The following is a 20,205-nucleotide window of genomic DNA, read 5'->3' on the forward strand; positions in this document are numbered from 1 at the left end:
CAAATATTGACTTTGTTTCATTTATTACTGTTTACTGCTCTTTATAGTAAATTTTTTACAGTAGAAATATTTAATTTCATTATTTTTGAAGGCATGTTTGCTCTATAGCATTTCTTTGCATGTGCCTAAGACTTTTGCACAGTACTACATATAGGAAGAGTAGGTCAATAAATTATATGTTGTCATATACTTGCATGCACATCATGATTTGTATCATGATATATATCAATTCACATCTAGAAACGTGCCTTAGGGGTGGATATATTTGCGATGACAGGAATGTTGGCCTATGTTCATATCCGTGCATGTCTCCTGTTAGTGCTAGTCTTTTCATGCACCACAATATTATAATGAAATATGATTGTCATCTGAATGTTAATTGCACAAATTTGAGTGCATCCTCCTGCAAGTACACCTTCAGCTGCCAGGTCTTCTGCCCCTGGCCATATTCTGGGTGGAGTGTAAAAAGGTGCTTTTTTCTAGAAGCCCACTCACCCTCCCCTCAGCAGGGCAACATATAAAGTTCCAACCTCTGTCTTAGTCCTGCAGTCTCTCTCCCTCTCTCAGGAAAGAGCCACTCCTTGCTCTACAGCACAACCATGACCAGCTTCAGCAGTTTTACCTCCTCAGGTGGTTCCTTCAGCGGGGGCTCCTTTCGGGGTCCCGGTATAGGTGGATCATCTCGGCTTTCCACGATAAGCAGTGGTGGTAGCCACCGCTTGATGGTTGGACGTGCCCCCAGTATGTATGGTGGTTCTGGAGGATCTGGTGTGCGCATCTCCACTGTCTCCAGCTCCATACGTGGTGGTGGAGGTGCTGCAGGCCTAGGTTTTGGTAGTGGAGCAGGCTTTGGCTTTGGAGCTGGTGGAGGAGCTGGTGGAGGAGCCGGGTTTGGCTTGGGTGGGGGTTTTGGTGGTGAAGATCTGGGCATTGTGACAGCCAATGAGAAGGCCACCATGCAGAACCTGAATGACCGTCTGGCATCCTACCTGGACAAGGTACGCACCCTGGAGAAGGCCAATGCTGACTTGGAACTGAAGATCAGACAGTTTATGGAAAACAAGGCCTCCCCTGCTGCCAGAGACTACTCTGCTTATGAGGCCACCATAAAGGACCTGCAGGATAAGGTACCATTTATCATAATTTAGCTTGGTACATAGATTTGGCTATGGAACAAATATAATTCTATGAAAGTATTATAAATGTTATTGCAGAGAGATTGACCTACAGCAAAAAATGGAGGCGATGAGTTTTTGACTAGATTTTAGATTTTGTGCAATAACATTTTTTAAATGCTTCCACAGATACAGGATGCTGCCAGAGATAATGGAAGCATCTACCTGAGCATTGATAATGCTAAACTGGCAGCAGATGACTTCAGAACCAAGTAGGTATTAGGGTTTTACATGCTCTTCCCACTCAAATACATAGGTCAGGTGTACCACTAATTGGTTTCTGAGAGACTCTCTGTTCCTGCTCAGGTATGAGAATGAGTTGGCCATGCGTCAGTCAGTGGAGGCAGACATTGCTGGGCTTAGGAGACTCCTGGATGAGCTGACACTGACAAGGTCAGACCTGGAGATGCAGATTGAAGGCCTTAAGGATGAGTTGATCTTCCTCAAGAAAAACCACGAGGAGGTGAGCCCTATGACGGGACAATAACTCACAGATGTTTTGAGCTGTCAGAAGCAAGTACATGTATTTCTTATTTAAATACATCATTTTTCCAGAGACCATTTCTCACACCTGCATACATACTTTCTAACTAGGAACTGGAAGCAATGCGTAATACAATGTCAGGTAGTGTGAACGTGGAAGTGGAGGCAGCACCTGGGGAAGACCTGAACCGTGTCCTGGATGAGATTCGTGAGCAGTATGAAGCTGTGGCTGCCAAGAACCGGCGTGAACTAGAGGGCTGGTTCCAGGCCAAGGTGAAGAAATTATTACAATTATGTAATGTTTGGTACCAAGTGTTCATGGTACTCCTGTTTCTCACTAATTACTATTTTTTTTCAGCATGATCTTATTTATTTTAAGCTAAAGAAAAAACTATGACTATAAAAAACTGCTAATCTTCAACTACTGCTTGTTTGCAGATCGATAATCTGAACAAGGAGGTGACCGCCAGCTCAGCGAATCTTGAAACGTCCAAGTCAGAGGTCACTGAAGTCAGACGCACTTTACAAGGCCTGGAGATTGAGCTACAATCCCAACTCAGCATGGTAAGTCATAGTATATTCTATTGGCAGACTAGAGTATGTCAGTTTTAATTTTTAATTTTTAACTTAACCTTTCTCTATATCCATCATTTTTCCAATGCCATTCCCTCCTCTCCTTTAAACCCAATCCTCCCACAGAAAGCATCTCTGGAGGGCGCTCTAGCAGATACAGAGGGGCGCTACTCCATGAAACTAACTGGACTGCAAGCTCAGGTAACAGGATTGGAGCAGCAGCTGATGGAGCTCAGAGCTGATATAGAGAGGCAAGCTCAGGACTACAAGCTTCTGCTGGACATCAAGACCCGGCTGGAGATGGAGATTGCTGAGTACAGGAGGCTGCTGGATGGAGAGGCTGACAGGTGAGAGCAGCATGAAAACACAAAACATGGCTTTTTAAATTATTTTGATTTTTACAAAATGTTTTAATCAAATGAAGTATTGTAAATCATTGCTGTTTTCATCCATGAAAAACCTGTTCATATTTGTGAAAAATATTTTTCTGTACCTCCTGCAGAGACCTAAAGCAAGTTAAAACACCCTGTTTCATTAATATAATTGTGTTTTTCATCATTGCAGTCTCAAAACAAACATCAGTAAAAATTTGATGGTGAAGACCATTGTGGAAGAGATGGTAGATGGGAAAGTGGTGTCCTCCACAACTAGTTAAATCCACTGTGCCTACATTCAACACCATGATACAACCTTAATTTCAACCAAAATACAATGTTAATTTCAACATTCACAGCAAGAGATGCATGATTCATGTGAAATGAGAAAATAAAATGACTCATGGACACAACGACACAATGACTCCTGCTTTTCATTATGCCACATTTCCAAGCGGAATAAGAATCACATTGTTTAGGAATACTAATCACAAATTAAATTTGTCCCATTTGGTAATGTCCTATTGCAGAACTACTACAGGTGTTATAAGGTACAATGACAAAAAATTACTACAAAAAAAGATGCCATATATATTTTGAAAAATTTTCTGTAAAAATTGCGGATTATGACACATGCATTTTCACTATGTGATTGAGGTAAACTACCCTACTGTTGCACTACCTTATAAGAAGTATTAATCCCATGAAAACATGATTTTGTTGCATGATTTAAAACCATGTAGATTTACCTTTGGTCTGATTAATCCTCTTTGTGCATTGTGGAAGGCTCTTTACCAATTTCAAGTCATAAGAAGATGCAATAATGCAATAAATCAGGATCATTTTGCACATCACCATATTATATTATATTATATTATATTATATTATATTATATTATATTATATTATATTATATTATATTATGTTATATTATAGTATGGCATGGTGCAAAGTAGGTAGTGGTGTCTCCCCACAGCTCCAGGGTCCTGAGCTCAGCTCTCTGTAAGGAGTTTCACATGTTCGTGTGGGTTTCTGTCAGGTTCTCCAGTTTCTTCCCACTGTCCAAAAACATGCAGGTAGCTGGACTAGCTATGCAAAAGTGCCCATAGCTGTGAATGTGTGTGTGTGTGTGCATGGGGCACTGTGATGGATCCCATCCAGGGTGAATTCTCTAGCCTTGTGCCCAGTGTTTCCCGGATGGGCTCTGGTTCCACAGCCACCCTGACCAGGATAATGAATGAATGAACGAATATTATATTATTTTAATATTTTCTTACATGATCTATCACCAAACTACATCTTTCTTTTCTTTTATGACTCAGGATTTTAGTATTTTTTTAGGCCAGCATGTGGTGATGTGGCGATGGCCTAAAATTGTTAACCTGCAGCATTTTTAAAAAAGCTAATTTTCAAGTTACAATATTCTCCAATACTCTCAAATTTTAGTAAGTTTGTATTTGGCTGTATGGACCACAAGAGTTTAGGAGTGTTGCTGGTTTGTGTTGTTTTCAGTGCAATATTGTGCAATACCAGAGAACAGTCAGCAGGGTGAGTCTCCAGAGGCTGCAGGAAAACAGACAACATGTGGCATAGTAATGGTTGTTGATGACCATGCTTTATTGTTAGTTGTTTCTCATTATCAATCTCATTATTTCTCAATATCCATTCAGTAATTGCTTAATTACTCACCAACGGCCATAACAGTTTGAACTGCTAGTTTGGCAAAGAAATAGTGCCAGTGGAGGAAGTTAATTTGGTGCAATAGTTTTATTGCTCTTTAGGATTTATATTTAATTAATTTCTTGTTAATAATAATTTCAACTATTGAGTATATTGATAATATACATCTGTGGATAAACGGGTTGCAGTTTTAAAATGGCATTCATAAAAATAACATAATGAACATAGGATTAGTCTTATGTGTATCACAATGTTCGTACAGAAAACATGAGGGATAGCTGAATATATGCAGATGTACATTTGCATCTCTTTTGGTTAAAATGAGGAACAAATAAGTGTAAACAAATTATATACACACACACATATATATATGAAGAAAGTGTTAGGTGTGTTCTTTGAGCTGTTAAAGAGGGACGAGTGTGTCCCGGTTTTTAAATGAATATGATGGTTAAGAAGTAAGAACAATGAAGATGAAAACTCCAGGACGTACTTGTAAAAGTGCTGAAGAGTCACATGAAGAGAATTTTATAACAATGTAACTACATAGGTCTTACCACCAATATACAAACCCCTGACAAGCCTCAGAAATAGAAAGGTCAGATTACAATTTGCTAAAAAAAAAAAAAAAAAAAAAAGCACATTTCTGGGATAAATACTTATAGAGAAATGAGTCAAATACTAACTTGTACCATAGTGACAGAAAAGGAATTGAAATGGAGAGAAATGGAGTTGATTTAAAGTATAATATAATGAAGAGTGCTTTGAGAATAAGTGCTTTGAATTCTGAAGGGTTTCAAAATTGTGGACTATGTATACATAGTTCACCCAATGTAGGCATAAAAACAATATATTTGGAACACAGGGGCAAAATACCAACATTGTTGTCACTTTATAAATACTTACATATTGCATTTTATATATCTTTGTCTTACACTGTGTAACTGCAGATCCCATTTGGCATTTGTTTGATATTAGCTAAAGGGCAGTAAGTCTGACTACATGAGCTGGATCAAGATGGGTCTGTCTGCAAACTCCAGATCAGTGGATGTGTACAGATGGGCATTTCTTTAGGCCCTTTGTGGACTCAGACACAATTTTAAAATGTATCCCATCTAGGTAGCACCAGCAGTGAAGCTTATGAATATTTATGTCCATTACTCAAACAGAAGTTCTGTCAGCTTAGCTTGTGTTAGCTAGCTGACTAGAATTACCACTGAAGTTTGTTAACATATGAATATGCCTTAAAAGTCCTCTCAGAATTCCTGTCAGCTTATTTCATGTTAGTTAGGATAACATGATAGGAGAGGAGTGATGATTATGGCATTAATGAATATGATATGTAGGAATACATCCTATCAGAAATCTTCAGGTTGTGCCATGTTAGCTAGCTGGCTAACAAAATCTGTATGGCGGCCAAGAGCCACTCTCATTTACATATATGCATTCCTTCCATGCTCTGTGCTCTGCAGACAGACCTTATTGGGTTAAGCTGAAAGAATTGGCTTTATTAAGGTGTGTTCGCAAATCAGTCATTAATGTGTAGTCACTGTCTGGCTGCTTTCCACTAACTTTACCACTGCAATCTTCTTGCGAGCAACTGTAAAAGAAAAAGAGAGACATTTATTTCCTGAGAGACTTAGAGTTTATATATTGCAGCTCTGATTTTACTAGAGAACAGGGCCATATTTAGTAAAGGCACCATGTATAAGAAATGGCTACTACAAAACTATGCACTTTTTTAATGCAGGTTTCTTCAGACATTCTAACTGTGCTCCAAGACAAATTAGTCTCTTAAAAATAGCTTTTAAAACATAAAGGTAAGTTTTAAAAAGTGATCAATTGTGTTGCAATGCTCCAAATGATCGGTTTACCTTTCCTGAGAAAAACCAACAGAATAAACAGAATATCAAAAAAGATTATTCTGAACAAGGAGGGATCTTATAGCCTCTGACAATCACTCAAGACATAAAAGAAGTCACTCACCTTGGAGGTCACTGCAAAATAAAGAAAAAGAAAGAGACATTAAATGTTACATTACATAACTTTATCACAAATGATAAAAAAAAGATTCATAAACTCAGGGAAATGCAATGTTCTCTTCACCTGCCGTTTACTTCCAGCAGTGACATATACTCTTTGATCTCAGCCTCCAGGTTGGTCTTCACCTCCAACAAAGTGTCATAGTCTTGTTTGTTCTCGGTTATGTTAGCATGAATCTGCTTGAGCTTGAGTTCCAGGTCAGTGATGATTTTTTGGAGCTCTGCTAGTTGTGCTGCGTAGCGGGTTGCAGAGTCTTGTAGACTGCCTTCAAGGGACATCTTCTGTGGAGAGATGTGTGAGCAATAATTGTGCATGATTACTTTCGTACATAGCATTTAGGTTAAAAATACCTGAATAGTGTGGGTATTGAGTCTTTAGGTTTCTAATAATATTTTATTATTTCATCTAAATTGATCTGTAGTGCCTCCCACAAACATGGGATATTGAGCGGAATTCATATCATGATATTATGTTGTTGATTTTAATGCTCATTTCTCATCTGGGCCATTCTTATAGTTCAGTTTACTGTTCTGTGTAAAATAAATATACAGTGAGGGAAAATAAGCATTCTGACACTTGTTTTTGTTATTTAATATACTTTCAGTGCATATATCCACTTCAAATGTACACATATAATGTCTTTTGATTTATATATATACTGATTTGTACTTATAAATATGAACAAAAATATGTATTCATAAGCATAAAAATGAAATGAAAAACACCACCACAAATGAACAACATTAGTATTTTGTTGCAAAGCTGTTGTTGGCAATTTCAGATAGAAGTAATAAACTAATGGTAAGAACAATTTGCTTTATGCTTCTTGCATTGTGGTTCAATTTTGGTGCATTCCTCTTGGCAAATCATCTTAATTCCCCAAGGTTACAAAGGTTCCTCTGATGGACTCGCAATTTCAAAATCCTCCATAAAGTTTCAGTGGGATTCAAGTCAGGCAATAGGCTAGGCCATGCAAGGCCTTTTGGCTGTACACTCACTGTCCACTTTATTAAGGAATACCTGTACACCTGCACATTCATGCAGTTAACTAATCAGCCAATCATGTGGCAGCAGCGCAATGCAAAAAAATCATGCAGATACAGGTCAAGAGCTTCAGTTAATGTTCACATCAAACATCAGAATGGAGAAAAAATAGAATCTAAGTGACTTTAACTGTGGCATGGTTGTTGGTACCAGATGCTGATCTCCTGGGATTTTGACACACAACAGTCTCTAGAGTTTACACAGAATGCTGCGAAAAACAAAAACCATCCTGTGTGCGGAGGGTCTGCAGACTGAAACACTTTGAGTTTAAGAGAGGTCAGAGGAAAATGCCCAGATTGATTCAAGAAAGATAGGAAGGAAGGATATAGTAACTCAAATAATCACCTCAAATAATCACTCTTTACAACCGAGATGAGCAGAAAAGCATCTCAGCAGAAGAACACAAAGGGTTCCTGTCAGCCAAGAACAGGAATCTGAAGCTATCATGGGTACAGACTCACCCAAACTGGATAGTTGAAGAAAAAAAAAATCACCTGGTCTTTTTCCAGTCTTCAACTGTTCAGTTTTGCTAGGTCTGTCCTCATGATAGCCTCAGATTCTTGCTCTTGGCTGACAGGTGTAAAGGTGTTCTTAATAAAGTGGAAAGTGAGTGTATGTTTGGAGTTGTTGAAATGTCTATCTACTTCCTATATTCAGTTTCTTGGCTGATGAGATCTAATATGCCCCTTTACATGTGTCCTTTGAAGACGCACAGTGCCCCAGTACCTTTTGCAGAGGAGCAGCTCATATCATGATGATCCCACCTCTGTACTTCACCATGGTGTTCTTGGAATTATGCACGCAACCCTTCTTTCTCTCAACATGACCAGCTGAATTATTGTATATGGACATATGCACTGGAAGTATATTAAATAACTGAAACAAAGGTTTCTGAATACTTATTTCCCCTCACTGTATGATATGAAAATGCCATTTTCATGATGAACATGCATTTTATTTTAAATACACAACCTTTAAAGTTTTAATATTTAATACTGATTTAATATTAATATTTAAGGTGCCTGAAGGAAAAAACCCTAGATCTGGGATGTCCAAGACAGGTCCTGCACAGGTTGGTAACTTCCCTGCTCACCTACTAACCAATGATATGAATAAGCTGTAGAATAACCTAATGTGCCTGGACTATGGGCCACGAAGAATTGATTTTGGCATCCTAATCTAGAAGGTGCCAGAAGGAAAAAAATCTGGATAGCATTATTTCCTCCTTTTTAGTATTCTCCTACTGTGCATGAAAGTCATGATATTTGGCAGCACACTGGTTGGCAGGGATAGAGTCGGGCTTGATGCATCATGGAATACCACTCATTAAAGTTGAAAAGTGGTATTTTGTGTGATGGAATACCACCTGGAACAGCAATCCTTCTGCCTTTACATGTTGCTGCAAGCTTGAAAAATTATACTCCTGTTTAATTTGCAGGAGGAGTAATTACTTTTTTTGTGTTGCAGATGGAGTCAGCCACTCCATGGACCCCCCAAAATGCATAATTTTTTTAGTAGAGGAAAAGAGCTGAAAATGTTTACAGAAAATTGTACATGACTAGGGTTTTCTTTGAACAAAGATTGCATGGCCTCCCCTGGATAATTATACATACACACCTGGTATATAATTAAATATTTTAAACCATCACTAGACATATAAACTGTGATTAAATAGAACATAATGTGTTTGTGTCTGCAGTCAGGCGTGGGTGTGTGCCTACCATACTGAGTTGGCTCTGCAGTTCAATCTGCATCTTATGGAAGTAGCTCTTCAACTGACTGAGCTCTGTAGTGTTGTACTCCAAATCCTCAGTCTGCTCCATAAACTTCTTTTCCACAGTAGAAATCTATAAAACACAGGGTGCTTATTCAAACACCATCTGATGACACCTTTCCACAGAAAATGTTTTGCACAAGCAAATGTTTTACTTTTCTTCAGTTCATTTTTATGGTCTGTTTGGTGTACCTTGTTTTGGTACCAGACTTCCTGATCTCTATGATTCTTGGCAACCACAGCCTCGTAGTTTTCTCGAATCTTTGTCAGAGCCTGGTTCAGGTCTGTAGAGGGTGCTCCATCCACAGAAACGTTCATCTGGCCTCCAGCCTGTGCATGTATCTGAGCTTTCTCCTAAAAGACACAGCAAACACAGCTTCCAGGAGATATACATGGATTCAACATGGATGCCAATTCAACTCAATTAGAATAGACGATATCTGTGGAGTATAGACCATTTTATTGTTAATTCTAACAACATCTTGCATATATCTGGCAGACTTATGAGTAGTGGAAATAGATTGTTGGGTATGTGTGTGTATGTGTGTGTGTTGTGTGTGTGTGTGTGTGTGTGTGTGTGTGTGTGTGTGTGTGTGGGTGGGTGAGGTGTGTGTGTGTGGGGGGGTCATTTAGGTAAAGCTAAATCTTTTTATGGACATGATCTAAATGTCAGTAGCAGTCTGTTTCTTTCTGTCAGGAAGTTACTGAGATGATTTTGAGAGATGATCATGAAATAAAAGAACAAAACAAAAAGACAAGACCCACAATACCAAAATCTAAAGACAGATGTTGATACAAATATGAGGACTGAAATCAGATTTAATACTCAGTCCCTTTACTATATTTTCTCTCTCTTTTTCGTATAACCATAATTGTTATGCACCCACAAACAAGTCCACAGCTAATCACTAATCGTATTTCTAAGCAACTAGCCTCAATGTGTTGTTGAGGAACCTCGTATTAATGATAGATGAAAGTTTGTTACCAAAAACTAAATTGTGCAACTTTCCTAAAAATGCACATGGTAACTATGTGATTAGACTGTATGTTTCATGTCCAAGTTAGTGTTTCATCTGGATGTTACTGTTCTCTTCATATCATTCCACTCAGTGTCATGGTACATTGTGCTGGCATGTTCATGTTTTCAGGTATGTCCATCTGAAAACTCTAAAATCCAGTAGACCTTTAAGGTGTAAGACCCACCAGTGAATAATGTCCCAAAATCCTAAAGTCAGTAAAAAACAGTAAATGGATTAACAATATTTGCATATAAAAATCTCTAAAAAGAAAAATGGAAGTTGCATTTTTTTTGGAGAAAAGATTTGTTTTATTTTCTTTTAGTTTGTTGGCCGTTGTGTTTGCAACATCTGTTTTTTTTTTAAATACTTAATATTTTACTTGTGCCTCTTGTACCTTAATCCTTCTGCCACAAAACTTTATAGATCAACCACAGGGTGTTTGCACTGAAACTACCTTTCTGTCTGCCTTGTCCTGAATACAGGACATGTTGCATTATCACAAAAGAAATTCATTGTGTAATTGTAGGGATCTCTCCTTTGGCCAAATGTTGTGAGTCAGATCAGAATATCATCATAGTAGATGAATAACTCCAAATTATGGGTATATTTTACAGTAGACCAGATGTGTATTGACCCCACCCATCCTCCTTACCATCCTCTGCCATTAGGGGGCAGAATGAAAATTCTAATCAGCAGGAAGAATGGCTTGTCGAACCAGATTCCATCCAGCTTTATCTCCTTTCATCCCCTTTCACCCACATACTGTATGCATTTTTACTGGTCTGTATACATTACGCTTTCAATACGGTATTGTATGATTCTTATGGCTGTTAAACTCTGAAGCATGAATTGACCATGAAGTAACTGTGTTTCCTCACAATGACAATGATTACTGTATATTAAACCATAAAACTACCTTACTGCGGTTTTATATGGCAATTATGTCTGCCACATATTTAGCCACAGTTTTAGTATCTTGCAGTAACTGCGTTTCTTATTCTTTCCATGATATTTCCATGGAATTACTATGATGTTTATGTCCACTGTTATAGTATAAATATGACAGTCATACCATAGTAACCATGGTAACCATGGTAACCATGGTCATGGTAAACTATAGTTTGCAAAACATGGCTTTTGTTTGTCAAACAGAAACCAACCAATGCCAAACACACATTTCTGTCTCATGCAAATTTTATGTAAAATGTAGTATTCTGAAGTAAAATGCATAACCATCGGTCTGAGAGCTAATGGAAGGGGAAACTGCAGGCAGAAGAGATTACAGGCGAGCAAAAACAACTGAGTGGGGAAAGGAAAACAGCACTGCATTAGTCATACTCTGCTTTCCCTGTAGAGACCTCAGTGTTTTGGTTAACTCTGTTGAGCTGGCAGAAAGTAGTAACATGGCCAGTCTAAATTTGAACCTTGTAGCCAGATCATGTTCTTTTACAGTTTACACTATCTGACTGAAGTCACCTGTGATATTGCCTCTTAGATACACAGCACACTTTTTGCACTTTATTTAAAATGATTGTGAATTAAATTTCACTGGGGAAATTCACTTTTATCACATTTAGTCAAACTATGCATAAAGATTTTAATTTGAATAAATGTTTTCAAGGATTAAAGGGGGAAATGGAAGAAACGAGCACTCCGTGCATTCCAGGTTGTATCTGTGTGGAGTTTGCAGGCAGCGCTGGAATGCCAGGGCAAATATAAAGATGGACACACCTTTCTTTGCAGTTAAAGAGATAGACAGAGCATGAGTGAGACTAGGCTGCTGTGATAGCTGGCTTCACTGGGGCTTCAGCAAAGCTTAAAAAACTTTTGGAATGGTAAAGAACCATATCCTATAACAGGAAAAAGTGTCTGAACATTATAATACAAGATTTTAGCACTGACTTACTGTGTCTTACTGCCAGGTCAATGCTTAAAACAGTAGGATTCCTTTATTTTATGACAAACCTAATATTAACTTAATATAAAGGACTTAAGAACTGTCAGAATATTATAAAACAAATTGGTCATATCACAGAACACTACTTGGAAAAGATATTGGTGGGGGTATGAGGAAATAAATGACATGTCTGTACCTCCTCATGGTTCTTCCTAAGAAGGATGTGTTCCTCTCTCAGGCTTTCATACTCCATCTCCAGAGTTGAGCGGGTTAGGGTTAATTCATCCATGACCTTCCTGATGCTGGCAGTGTCCGTCTCAACCCAAGTACGGATGCCTAGCTCTAACTCATACCTAAAGTGAGGTAAAGGATCTGTAATCGAATAAAATCTGGAAAATAAGGCAGTTACACACTTATTCTAAATGCAAGCATTTTGTTCACTTACTTGCTTCTGAAATCATCAGCAACTAGCCTGGCATTTTGAATATTTAGGCCAGCCTCACCATTGGACTTAGAGATGTCCTGAATCTGGAAAATTAAGAAAGTATTCTCATCACTGTCAGCCAATATTGTTTATACTATGGACCCTTGTGGGATGTTAAAGTAGAACAGCAAAATGAAAATAAATGAATAAACAAAACATTGTCATTTTAGAGCAGGGGTATAGAATCTTATTTGCCCAAATCTAGTCTGGCTGCAAGTTTTTGTTGCAAGAGAGCAGAAGCACATCTAATACAACTAATCAGTTGAATACTGACACATTCCTGCTTAACTGAAACAAAAATATGCAGTCACACTGGCTCTAATACAGATAAGATACCTAAGATGCATGCTCTTACGTGAGTTACATTTGTAGCATATTTTCATTTAATTTCAATCATTTGTATCCTTTTGAAACAGCTTTAACGCTATTTAAAATTTAGCTACTGCCTTTCAGTTTGTGTAGCAGGTAGCAAGTTTAGCAATATAACTATATGGATCATTCATACTTTGCAAATTCTAAAATATGAAAGGCAAGTGAAAAGGACCACAGAGAGAAGTTTAAAGAAAAGCAATATTCAACCAAATATTAATAATTTTTTAATCAATGATCATGATAATAATAATAATAATGATTCATTAGTGAATTTGACTGTGCAATGTAATATCAGCATTAATATTAAATGGAATATTAAATGGAATACACAATATATGCAATGTGGGTTTTTGGGTTATATTTACATCAGGCACATGTCTGTAAATGTACACTACTAAATGAGAAGAAAATGGTGCTGTCTCTTGCAGCTTGGCTTACAATTGTCAGATTATTGTTCAAGTTACATTACAATGTTACAACCATTTCTACATGATCCGTTCCACTTTTTTCTAATCTTACCTGGTCTCGTAAGCTTTTAATGGTGGCCAAGAATCCCGAGTACTCATGAGATGCCACAGTACGGCCTGCACACCACTCATTAATCTTCCTCTCCAGTTCAGCATTGCTACTCTCCAGAGAATGCACCTTCTGTATAAAGGATGCCAGACGATCATTTAGATTCTGCATGATGGCTTTTTCATTGGCTGAAATGTGAAAAGTGAGGCCATCAGCAGGGTTGGATTGCCAAGAAGATCCACAAAATAACTCAGGCCTGGAGGATGAAATGCGGGTTCCTTGGCCCCCGGCACCCCCATACACACTGAGTGTCTTGGTGCCGTAGCTTTTAAAGGACAAAGACATGTTGCTTTCCTGGTGGAGACCTATAGAAAAGAGTAGACGGAACTAAAGAGCCTCTGCTTGCATAAATGCTTGCGTTTAAGTACCTGGTAAGGATTTGTAGGTAGAGTCTTGCTTATGATAAGACAGGTGTATACCCCTACATTTCCTTTTATGGCAGTATATACCCACATTTTCTTGCAACCAGTGACATGATAATATCACAAATGGCATCCGTGTCCATCATCACGAACCTGTTCAAAGTTCACTCACTCAATTTCACCACATCTGTCACTTTGTCAAGATGTGTAGCAAACTTTGGGCATGCAGATTTTTAGATATGAAAGATTTTCCTCAGAAAACTACTCATCCAACCAGTTGGGAGGGAAATATTTAACTAAAATGAGCTTTCCTGGAACAGCAGATAATTCCATGCAGGGTATGCAACGTAACACTTGTGCTTTCTATGGCAGCTATACTTCATCTTCAGTGGTCAAATATGTGTTACTCATTGGTTGTGGATCCTGAAAGATAAAACTGTTTCACTCAGTGCATCAATATGTAGTGATCATATAGTACATTGATGTGAGTAAGCCTTATGAAAATTTTGGCCACTGGGACATCTTTAGAGGACTGTGCTGCAACCATTTTCAAGCAATAGCTTTCTTGCCCGCTACTAATAACATGTTTAAAAAGTATTTGTCCAGCCAGTACTGATTCCAATATATGTCCAAGATAAAAAGTGCAACAAGCTACCTATATCTGTTCCAGACTTATTAAACTCGAATTGTATTATAAGGGTGGAATATGTGCCTCTTCGTTATTTGACCTGGTTTAAATTTTTTTGTGTTTGCACAGGGGGTGTGACATGCCCAGTGCAGTGTTTTTTGCCAAACCCATTTTGGTCCAAATATGTGCTTGTGATACCGCCTACTGAGAAAGCCTCTTAGCACAGATGCAGTGCCAAATTACCATTTGTCTGACTTCACTAGCAGGCTTATAAGTTCTTAGAAACATTTGCATTTAAATATAGTAAATATACTGTAATATATGTATATGTTTACACACACACACACACACACACACACACACACACACATATATATATATATATATATATATATATATACATTAAAACCACCTGCCTAATATTGTGTAGGTCCCCCTTGTGCCACCAAAACAGCTCTGAGCCGTCGAGGCATGGACTCCACAAGACCTCTGAAGGTGTGCTGTGGTTTCTGGGACCAAGATGCAGATCCTTTAAGTCCTGTAAGTTGCGAAATGGGACCTCCATGGATCAGACTTGTCCAGCACATCCCACAGACACTTAATCGGCTTGAGTTTGGAGGCTAAGTTTGGCATGTTCCTCAAATGATTCCTGTATAACATATGTATGTATATGTATATGTTATACAGGATGTATAACATCCACATGAATGCCACGACCAGGGTTTCCCACCAGTACATCACACTGCCTCATCGCTCAGAGCATCACACTGCCTCTGCTGGCATGCCTTCTTCCCACAGTGCATCCTGATGCCATCTCTTCCCCAGGTAAGCAATGCACACACACCCAGCCGTCCACATGATGTAAAAGAAAATGTGATTCATCAGACCAGGCCACCTTCTTCTATTGCTCCATGGTCCAGTTCTGATGCTCACGTGTCCATTGTAAGAGCTTTCAGCAGTGGACTGGGGTCAGCATGGGCACTCTGACCGGTCTGCAGCTACGCAGTCCCATACACAGCAAGCTGCGATGCACTGTGTGTCCTGACACCTTTATATCATAGCTTTTTCAGCAATTTGTGCTACAGTAGCTCTTCTGTGTGATCAGAAGTGCTAGCCTTCACTCTCCATGCGCATCAATGAGCCTTGGGCGCCCATGACCCTGTCACCAGTTCAGAATTGGCATGCTTTGGACTACACCCTTCATTTACCTATAACTAAACTGAGAATTATTTGATTTGATACCACCTCATCTACTGATTGTTATGACTGAAGAGTCAGTAGTATTTTGCAGTAGTTTGGGGAAGTCACAGTTATAGTCACAGTCACAGAAGTGCAAGTTCTGTAAAGAAAGTTTTACAGAGTCACACTGCCAAGAAATAATGCTATACTATAAAATGGTCAGATTGCCAGCTGGTCATGCAGGGCAAGCTTACTATTTTAATTGAGGTGATTCTTTACAGAAACTCATTTCATTTCAGTGTTCTGCATGGACTCATAAGGAGATGCCTTAAGGGAAAAAGGTTCCCTGCTCCCTTCAGAAAGGTTGTGATAAATTAATGAGCCCCCTGTGAGACACCGTTACAGTATTGTAAAATGCTGCAATGATCACATCTTTAGCATGGAATGGGACTTTCCAATGTCTAGCAGTCCTTGGAGGAAAGCTGGTACTGTAGGAATCAGGCAGTGCCCAAGATTCAAATGATGGACACCATTTGCGAAACAGTTTCCACCTGAGAGCATACAAGGCCTGAACATTACCAAGGGGTCTTAGTTTCCTGGACCACTAGATCATAGACCTCAACCTGTGGGCCAAAACTACAGGCCTGGGTAACTTTGTTCTGAACCTGAAGTTTGTACCCCAGCAACGCTTTTATCAGGACCCACATGGTTTGATGTCGTTACTGCCCAGTGAACAATGTTTTTGGCTGTGGTGCATCCCACTGGCAGACCCCTCATAAATGGTCACTGGGGGACTGGAGGAAGGCATTGTTTAAGACTTGAGCCACAGGATGAATGGGGTGTGTTCAGGCAACTGCTAGAGGCCTAAGAGCATGACTTTGTCCATTTATGAGGCTGATGGAACTTATATGGGGAATTACATGGCTAGTCCATTTGGCTGTGCTGGTTTCTAGTTTCTGAAACCTGTGCTATTCTCTCCGGGCCTTCTTTATCAGCAGACCCAAAGAGCAATCCTGGCATATAGGGCAGATTTCACAAAGTTGATTTACAAATGTCTGGCAATGCAGACAGCACCAAACCACACTGGGAGAGAGCTGCCCTCTGTCTTTGTCTAGTTGTCCCACTGCTATAAGCAAGGTTTCATTCAGCTCCTCCACAGAGGGCTTAATAGCTGCAGAGCGGAGTGATCATTCCAAAGCAAGTCGCAGAATGGCTAAAAAATTTGCCTGCACAGGCTATAGGTGAGGAAATGTTCAAATGTCTCACCAAAATGTCATCAGTGTGTCTGCATTAGATACTTAGGCATTGTTAATCTGGACCTTGTTTGATGAAACCACCAATTATGCAATACAAGTGTCATGGCAGGTATGTAGCCTATGCCAGTCTATTAATAACCTGTCATATTACCTAAATCACAAGTCTTGGAACCTGGGCGTGGTATAGCAGAATACTTTTACATTATAAAAATATTATAAGCAGTCAACCAATCAATGCTATTTATAGTGATGGATGTATTTCAGTAACTGCTGTCCTGAAAAAGCAAAAATAACAAATGATATATGCAAGAGGGCTTGGAAAAACCCATCAGATACCATTATGGATGAATTCTGGAAAACAGCCAAAAATGGCTAAAAATAGGGTCTGAAGAAATAATATACTTTGACATCTCTACTTTCATAAAACATAAATATATACAATATTATACCAATACAGTGTTTTTTTTTGTTTTTTTTAGGTTAGTTTCTAACCATGCCTTGACTGTCTGCCTGCAAAGATCATGCCAGGTAAGGAGCTGGACTTTTCTATAACTTTACTTGTTATTACACTTGTTGTGTAATCATGACTCAAGTAATCAAGAGTTTACAACCTATATCTGTTCTATTCATTAGAAACAGCTTAACGTCAAAAGGTCTTAAGTTCTAAAGGTCTTAAAATCCTATCTATAATTTTTTTTATGGTGTGAGAAAATCAAAATTTGATATTGAAAATTGAAACAGATGTACGAGCAATATTTCTTTTAACAATGTAATGTACCAGTGTCAAATAAGCCACTTATAATGTGAATGTGTAGAGACAAATGCTTTGCTGTGAAGATGACCTTTGGTTTTTCACATTCTAATTATCCTGCTTCGCACACTTTAATCTAAGAAGTGCTATGAGCATACAGGACATTTTCTTCAAACTGTAAATTCTCTCTAGTAGTTCTATGATATGACTCTGTTGTAATGAGTTGTTTTATTTTAATTTATGATAATTAGGGAAGTTCCTTGAGATAATAAGGGCATGAATTTACTGTTAGAGTATTTGTTATGGTTATCATGGTTTGTTTCCAAGATAACTATGACAATGAATTGACACAGTCATTTCTAAATATGAACTTTTCTAAATATAAAGATTGAAATCACTAGCCTAAAGCCTTCACACTCCACTAACAGTATAAGTGGCCTATCATTTCTGTAATCACACACAGCCTTTATAGACTAATGAAAGATGTGCTTGAGCAATGCAGTGGGTGTGTTGCGATGGGTGGAGTAGATGTGTCTGTTCAGTTTTGCTACTAGATTATGCTGTGTAAACAGTCATCTACTCTGTCCTTTCGACTTCAGGTGTTGTATCAGAAAACTATGGGTGCCATTTTAGTCAGGAAACTCAACCATGGATAACATGACCCTGCATTGGAATACTGTTTTTAACATGTCCTAGCCACTTCCTAATTAGAAGAATCTCCCTCACCATCTTACTTGCTGTCCCAGCCCTGTCAGTGTGAGAAAAGTGCAGTGTCCCTTAATGAATCATGTTTTTTTAACCACCATGTCTTGAGTTGCATTACCTTATATGGTTTTATACCTATATTGCACATTTATGGTCATATTTATCCATAATGTCAGAAAACATTATCTTGTCCATAGGGCCAGGTGGTGTTGAGCCTCAACATTTACAGTACACTCACTGTCCACTTTATTAGGAACATCTGTACAACTGCATGTTCATGTAGTTATCTAGTCAACCAGTCAATCTTTCAGAATGAAGAAAAAGTGTGATCTCTGTGATTTAACCATGGCATGGTTGTTTTTACCAGAAGGGCTGGTTTGAGTATTTCAGAAACTGCTGATCTCCTGTGAATTTCACACACAACAGTCTCGAGAGTTTACACTGAATGGTACAAAAAAGCAAAAAACATTCTGTGTATGGATTTTATGCATTGTGCTGCTGCCACATGATCGGCTGATTAGATAAATGCATGAATGTGCAGTTATACAGGTGTTCCTAATAAAGTGGACAGTGAATGTATGTATATTAGCCATTCAAAAATGTTCATAATGTTCAAATCTTAATAAAGTCCTCATTTACAACGCCATACATTTTAAATTTCATTGAAATACTAATTATCTCTTTTGAGTGTCTAACAATTAAAAAACAGGCCGTTATTTGAGAGATATAAGCCAAGATAATCATGTAAAATCGTTCAATGGCCTCTCTTAACTCTTATTTATTTATTATTTATTATTGCACCTAGTGGTCAAAATGGGGACTGCAACAAGCACTAATAGAGGTCCACTGGGGAGGATTCTTCCAGCCCCATGCCCATGGGATAAGCAGCAGACAGACAGTTAATGACAGGGTTGCCAGATTGAGCTAATTAAAAAAATACCAGCAAATCATCAGAATTAAATCTAATACATTTTCACAAAAAAATGCAGACCATGTGTCTATGATAGAGCCATTGTAAAAAATGGGAGAGGGAAAGGGGGATTATTGAGTGCATAATATCTATACATCAGAAACACATGGAAAATTCTTGTTTCCCACACAAAAGCTAAGAAAAAGAAGAAAAACGTCTTCTTTTTGTGATACTCAATTTTTTGGATTAGTTTTAGGTCTTTTGTGTGTTTTTTAGCTGTACTTGTACTGGAAATTTTTCTGAAACCTTTAAAAACCTGTTAATGATATTACGTCAAACAAAGTTGAACAAATGCACATCTAAAACTGCTCAAACAGCTGCTAGGCTGTACGCTGGATGACTGTATGTTGTTGGTTAATAATATTAGCTCTTCTGTGTTTGTCTCACACACATGAAACACACAAGAGCCACTGTACACCCTCACTGTAGGGGTCATGCATTCAGGCCTGTTCCATTCTCTCTGTGTTACACCACACATGCAACCACCAACTTCTGGAGAAGGATGACTCATTTTCCACTTGTGCAGACCAGTGCTATTGGTTTTCGCACTACTGACTTTTCAAATGTGCATTTGTCTTTGTAGTGAAGGCTTTATGTACTGCTACTCTACTATAATGTCCCTCTTTATGTAGTTGTGGACATCGTGCCTTGACATGGTCAGTGACTTGATGAACAGTTGCGCTTCTGTTTTTCCTTACACATCATACTAATACATGAACATCATAGTTATAACAGAAAAGGAGTATTGCACTCTATAGAAATTTGCAGTGGTGGAAAGAGTACAAAAGAGTACACACTACTTGAGTAAAAGCACTGCTACTGTGGTAATAATAGTAAAAGTAGTCATCAAGAAAATAACACAAG

At 38.4% G+C, this 20,205-nt stretch overlaps 2 protein-coding genes across 3 annotated transcripts; one reads left to right on the plus strand and one right to left on the minus strand.

Annotated features, from left to right (window-relative positions):
- Positions 1-540: 540 nt before the first annotated feature.
- LOC113531141 (keratin, type I cytoskeletal 50 kDa) lies at positions 541-3,018 on the plus strand. The gene is made up of 7 exons (XM_026921674.3): positions 541-1,127; positions 1,305-1,387; positions 1,482-1,638; positions 1,770-1,931; positions 2,097-2,222; positions 2,358-2,578; positions 2,796-3,018. The coding sequence occupies exons 1-7, from the start codon at positions 600-602 to the stop codon at positions 2,884-2,886; spliced, it is 1,368 nt and encodes a 455-aa protein (XP_026777475.3). The 5' UTR covers positions 541-599; the 3' UTR covers positions 2,887-3,018.
- A 1,182-nt stretch (positions 3,019-4,200) lies between these two features.
- On the minus strand, positions 4,201-13,860 carry LOC113531149 (keratin, type I cytoskeletal 13). Of its 2 annotated transcripts, none has more exons than XM_026921692.3 (8): positions 13,434-13,860; positions 12,504-12,586; positions 12,255-12,411; positions 9,335-9,496; positions 9,090-9,215; positions 6,388-6,602; positions 6,268-6,278; positions 4,201-5,881 (listed from the first exon to the last, which is right to left on the minus strand). In XM_026921692.3, exons 1-8 carry the CDS (start codon positions 13,773-13,775, stop codon positions 5,817-5,819), a joined length of 1,161 nt encoding a protein of 386 aa, XP_026777493.1. In that variant the 5' UTR covers positions 13,776-13,860; the 3' UTR covers positions 4,201-5,816. The 2 variants fall into 2 exon arrangements, with proteins under 2 accessions (XP_026777493.1, XP_026777487.1); XM_026921686.3 differs by having other exon boundaries at positions 6,388-6,605; positions 13,434-13,857.
- Positions 13,861-20,205: the final 6,345 nt, after the last annotated feature.

Source organism: Pangasianodon hypophthalmus, chromosome 11 (genome assembly GCF_027358585.1).
Source record: "Pangasianodon hypophthalmus isolate fPanHyp1 chromosome 11, fPanHyp1.pri, whole genome shotgun sequence".
Taxonomy (NCBI): Eukaryota; Metazoa; Chordata; class Actinopteri; order Siluriformes; family Pangasiidae; genus Pangasianodon; species Pangasianodon hypophthalmus.

Excerpts from the sequence above, each read along its gene's own strand:
- LOC113531141 (XM_026921674.3), top strand. The coding sequence starts at position 600 with ATGACCAGCTTCAGCAGTTTTACCTCCTCAGGTGGTTCCTTCAGCGGG. Across the intron at positions 1,639-1,769 it reads TCAAGAAAAACCACGAGGAG|GAACTGGAAGCAATGCGTAA; the intron begins GTGAGCCCTATG and ends CTTTCTAACTAG. Across the intron at positions 2,579-2,795 it reads CTGGATGGAGAGGCTGACAG|TCTCAAAACAAACATCAGTA; the intron begins GTGAGAGCAGCA and ends TCATCATTGCAG.
- LOC113531149 (XM_026921686.3), bottom strand. The coding sequence starts at position 13,775 with ATGTCTTTGTCCTTTAAAAGCTACGGCACCAAGACACTCAGTGTGTAT. Across the intron at positions 12,412-12,503 it reads GCTGATGATTTCAGAAGCAA|GTATGAGTTAGAGCTAGGCA; the intron begins GTAAGTGAACAA and ends ACCTCACTTTAG. Across the intron at positions 9,497-12,254 it reads TTAGGAAGAACCATGAGGAG|GAGAAAGCTCAGATACATGC; the intron begins GTACAGACATGT and ends TGTGTCTTTTAG.